This window comes from Austrofundulus limnaeus, unplaced genomic scaffold (genome assembly GCF_001266775.1).
Source record: "Austrofundulus limnaeus strain Quisiro unplaced genomic scaffold, Austrofundulus_limnaeus-1.0 Scaffold284, whole genome shotgun sequence".
In the NCBI taxonomy this organism is placed as follows: Eukaryota; Metazoa; Chordata; class Actinopteri; order Cyprinodontiformes; family Rivulidae; genus Austrofundulus; species Austrofundulus limnaeus.
In genome coordinates, this window is record NW_013952686.1 from 564,625 (window position 1) to 568,793 (window position 4,169).

Genomic DNA, 4,169 nt, shown 5'->3' on the forward strand with positions numbered 1-4,169 from the left:
TTTTAAATGAGCACAAAACAAAAGTTTGAGACTCAAGAGGATAAAACTGGTAGGACCACCATTTTTTTAGTGGTTGGGGTGGGGGTCATTGCCCCTCCTGGCCACCCCTGCTTGTGGCRCCCCTGGTGACTGATGTGTTCSACAGAGGAACGACAGTTTGAGCCGCAGCACCGCACATCTCTGTGTTAGATGTCAGAAACAGAGATTTACTTTATGTGGCTCTAGTAGAAACAAAACATTTCTAATTTATGATGGTTGAGTTATTAATAAGCGCCACAGAGAAAATAAATAAGCCCATTGTTCACCRTTCTGTCCTATTTTTAAAGCTGTGTGGAACGTCTACCTTTATCTGCAGCAGCAGAGCAGTTAGGCGGGAGATGAGCTGCGTGAGGCTGGGATTCGTCACGTTCGGCTGTCCGTCCCTCTGGTAGTTGCCCTGCTCCACCATCTGCTGAGCGTCCTCTTCACAACGCCGCCGCAGCTCCGTGGGACAGTCGGCTGGAACCATGCCCTGATCTGGAGCCAACTGGAGAGAAGAGAGCTTCGTCAAACATCGCCATTAAAACAAAACAAAAAAAAACTTATTTAAAATGTGTCAGTGAGGGGTACACAAGTGTACAGCTCCACTCACTTCACAGCAAAACTGCTGAACTTCATGAAGCACTTTGTTCAGATCTTTATTGAGCTGCTCCAGCTCCAGCACCGTGGTAGCGTATCGCTTCTGAAAGTCCAGGTCAATCGGCAACGAGTACGACTTCTGAATGCAGGAAACACACGTGGAGTTAGGTCAGGTGTGGGTAAATACCTCTCAGATGAGCTGGAGTGACTTGAAAGTGGATTTTTACCAGTTTCTCAGCTTCTGTGTTCATTTCTTTTAAGTGCTTGATGTGTTCTTTTTTGATCATGAGGATTTTGGACAACCTCGTCTACAAACAGGGAAGGTGTGGGGAGAGAGAAAGTTATTGGAAAAAATTCTTAAAAAGAAGGATGTAATCCATTTGACAGGAAATACTTACAACTTGGACCAAGAATTTAACAGGAAATCCTCCCAGTGTATCTCCCTCAGCGCTGGGCAGTTTGTTCTTCCATGGTGAAGAGTTCAGAAGAGGATCGTTGTCCTGTTTATATATAAAATAATAATTGCTAATGATGAAAAACAATTTAATTTTAAAAACTAAAATTCAAACCAATTCAGTCACTTTCTAAAGAAAGGTCTTCATAAATAGTCAGCGTCACACCTGCCAGTGTTCCTACAGTTTAAGGCAAGTTAAAATCAAGACTTTTAAAGACTTTTTAATGCCAAGTGAAATCAAATTTAAGACWAATTTCACAATAAACCCAAATGACAAAAAAATAAAAATAAAAACTGTGGCAGAAACTCATGAATCAAAGTATTTTTGGTTGAAGTCTTCAAATATTGCTAATAGACCAACTGTTTTTATCCATATCCAACTGCTTTTTCTTCAAAAAGCAAAAATCTTCTTAGCAGTCAGTTTTAAACTTAATTTAATTTCAGGAAATCCTCTAATGACCTAAAATTTGGAGTTTTATGACCCACAGTGGGGTCTTAACCCCAATTCTCTGTAGATAAAACCTTAAAGTGCATGTGACATAATTTTTTTTGTAAGAAATATGAATGCATATTTGGAAAGACAACATTATCAACATATTAAAAAACTAATTTCACATTGCTGAGATGAACTCTTGAGATATTTGCATGTGAAATAATTTGCATGTGAAATAACAGGAAGTGATGACAAAGGATAATGTCTGCATGTGAATATTTAAAAAATAAATGTTACCAATTATTTTTTGTATTTGAGACATCATCCTATTTATAATGTGTTAACATTTTGAGACTTCTGAAAGACTGATTTAAGACATTTTAAGGCTAATTAAGGACTCATTTTTGGATTGATGAATTCAATGCCTTTTAAGGATCTGCAGGAACCCTGCCTGCAGGATGATCAGTTTGATCAATAAGTTTTTTTTTTACTGCTGAGAAAGGTTAACCCATTCATATAACAAACAACAGAATCACAAATATTTAACATCTAAAGCAACATAGAAACTTAAAAAAACTTTTACAGCAACAGAAGCATAATGCTGACCATGACAGGTAAGACACTGACTACTCATAAGTAAAACTGGTTGAGATGTTACATCTCCTATACAGTACCATGTGAACAGGGGTGGTAACAGACGTGTAGGTTCCTCTGGGCGGAGTCATGAGGTTCTGCATGTACCGTGTCGACCGATGCTTCTGTGCGAAGGCTGAGATAGGCATGGTCTCATTGGGTTCGTTGCTCTGAAACACACAGCATTTTTTTTWAAGAAATTTAAATAATGCTCTGAATCATTTTTCATTACTGTCATTAAGTTTTGGACTTGCCAAAGCAGGAAATTGCTTACCAAGACTTCATAATCAGGCACAGTGTGAGTCCCCAGGCCACTGCGGTCAAACGTCACGCGATACGTCGCGGCGCTGGTGTCGACGGCGTCGATCTGACCCGTGAAGAGCCCGTCGTGGACGCCTCGGAGACGAGCTGTCCAACACAAAGAATTTCATTTCTCTAAATTTCATTCAGCCGTGTTCCATTTTAGAAATAGGTGGTTTTTTTTCTGTTTTACACAACGACCCAGCTTCATTAGAAATGTAATTGTATTTTCCTCATATCTCTTCAAACCTGTGAGGAAAAGTATTTCTCCAGATATGAACACGATTTCTTTTTTATGACTCCTGTGGGACATCAGCCACACTACAGCTATAATATAATCTTTCAACAACAAAAAATATTACTAGCTTGCTGATTGTTTTTGTTGTGTAAATAGAAAAAAAGTCTTTGTTTTGAGTTTGTTGATGTGTGCTCATCTCACCGGTAACTTTTGTTCCTATGATGAGCGGTAAAGGGATTTCATCAGGAAGGTCTTTGCAGTTCGACAAGTCCGACAGTTTTCTCTGCTGCAAAAGGCGCATTTTCTGACGCTTGTGTTTCAGCGCTGTTCTCTCTTCGGTAAAGAACGCCGGGGAACACCTGGGTGTGTCGACAGAGCACAGCGCCGTCACAGCAAATATCTTAAGATCTCRAGTTTCAAATGAAACATGAGTGAAACCCAAAAAGAAAAACAGGAAAAAGAAAAACAAAAAACGAGTTGAGAGATGGCAGCGTACCGTCGAGGCTTCCCCATCAGTCTCCTGATTGTTCCCCACTCGACTCGGGTTAGTTTCCTCGTTTTCAGGTTGGGAAAAGACTCTTTGAGGCACAAGCAGAATTCATTGTCACCTTCAAAAAGAGGTCTGAAATGAGAAAAGGGAAGAGAAACGAACCAAAATGTTAAGTTTTAACAATAAGTTATGTGGTCAGGTAAATGTAATGACTATACATTATTATAACTATTAAAATCTGTTTAGTTTTAAATTGTTTTATATAAAAAGGTAACAATAAAATACAAGTATCAAATTAGAGTTTATTTTTGCATAAGCTGAGGTGCTTGTTACATTTCTTTTTCTGAGGGTTAAACAGTGAGACTTTACCTGTCAATATTGGAATAAAACCATTCATAGATGCACCATTTGTGAGCTTTGGGTAGTTTAAGGAGGTTTCTTAATCTCAGCCCGATTTTCTGTGAAGCTTTCTTATCTGGCGTCATGACATTTGAAAACTTCTGCAAAGACAAGAAATATAAACAATCATCCCACATACAGATACATAATCTCTTCAATGAGCTACTCTCACCGATAGTTTTCTTATATTTCTTATATTTAACAACTTWGTCTTGCAAATTTCTAATAAACACAGATGATAGGGTGAAGTAGCCACTAAAAGATTTTAAGTTAACCAATAGTTGTTCAAAAATTTCACGTATAAAATACACAGAATGGGGCACGATTGTGCAGAATATAAATGTWAGACTACAGAACCGGTTGATCAAGTTTATCACCACTTCCTTGAATACATCTACAACAAAAACAGCTTTTGCTTCATCATAAACACTTTCTGGCACAAAAACAAGCCAAACAAACCATTTAAAATCATTTTTAAATAAAGTTTAACTAATTTTTTATTACAAGAATTAAGATTTTTCAGAAACCCCAGTAGTAGAAAAGCTCATATTATCAGTGTTGTCAACACTTCAGTAAGAAAAACAGCTTTTGGTTGTCCTAAAAG

The 4,169-nt window shown here is 37.9% G+C and overlaps 1 protein-coding gene across 1 annotated transcript in view; it reads right to left on the reverse strand.

Annotated features, from left to right (window-relative positions):
• lin9 (lin-9 DREAM MuvB core complex component) overlaps positions 1-4,169 on the reverse strand; it is a gene marked incomplete at its 5' end in the record, with an annotated part of 8,569 nt that overhangs the window by 2,515 nt on the left and 1,885 nt on the right. The window contains 9 exon segments of the mRNA XM_014021253.1: positions 344-526; positions 632-757; positions 846-926; positions 1,017-1,118; positions 2,180-2,308; positions 2,413-2,546; positions 2,878-3,035; positions 3,173-3,298; positions 3,536-3,666. Of these exon segments, the coding sequence (XP_013876707.1) occupies positions 344-526; positions 632-757; positions 846-926; positions 1,017-1,118; positions 2,180-2,308; positions 2,413-2,546; positions 2,878-3,035; positions 3,173-3,298; positions 3,536-3,666 (1,170 nt within the window).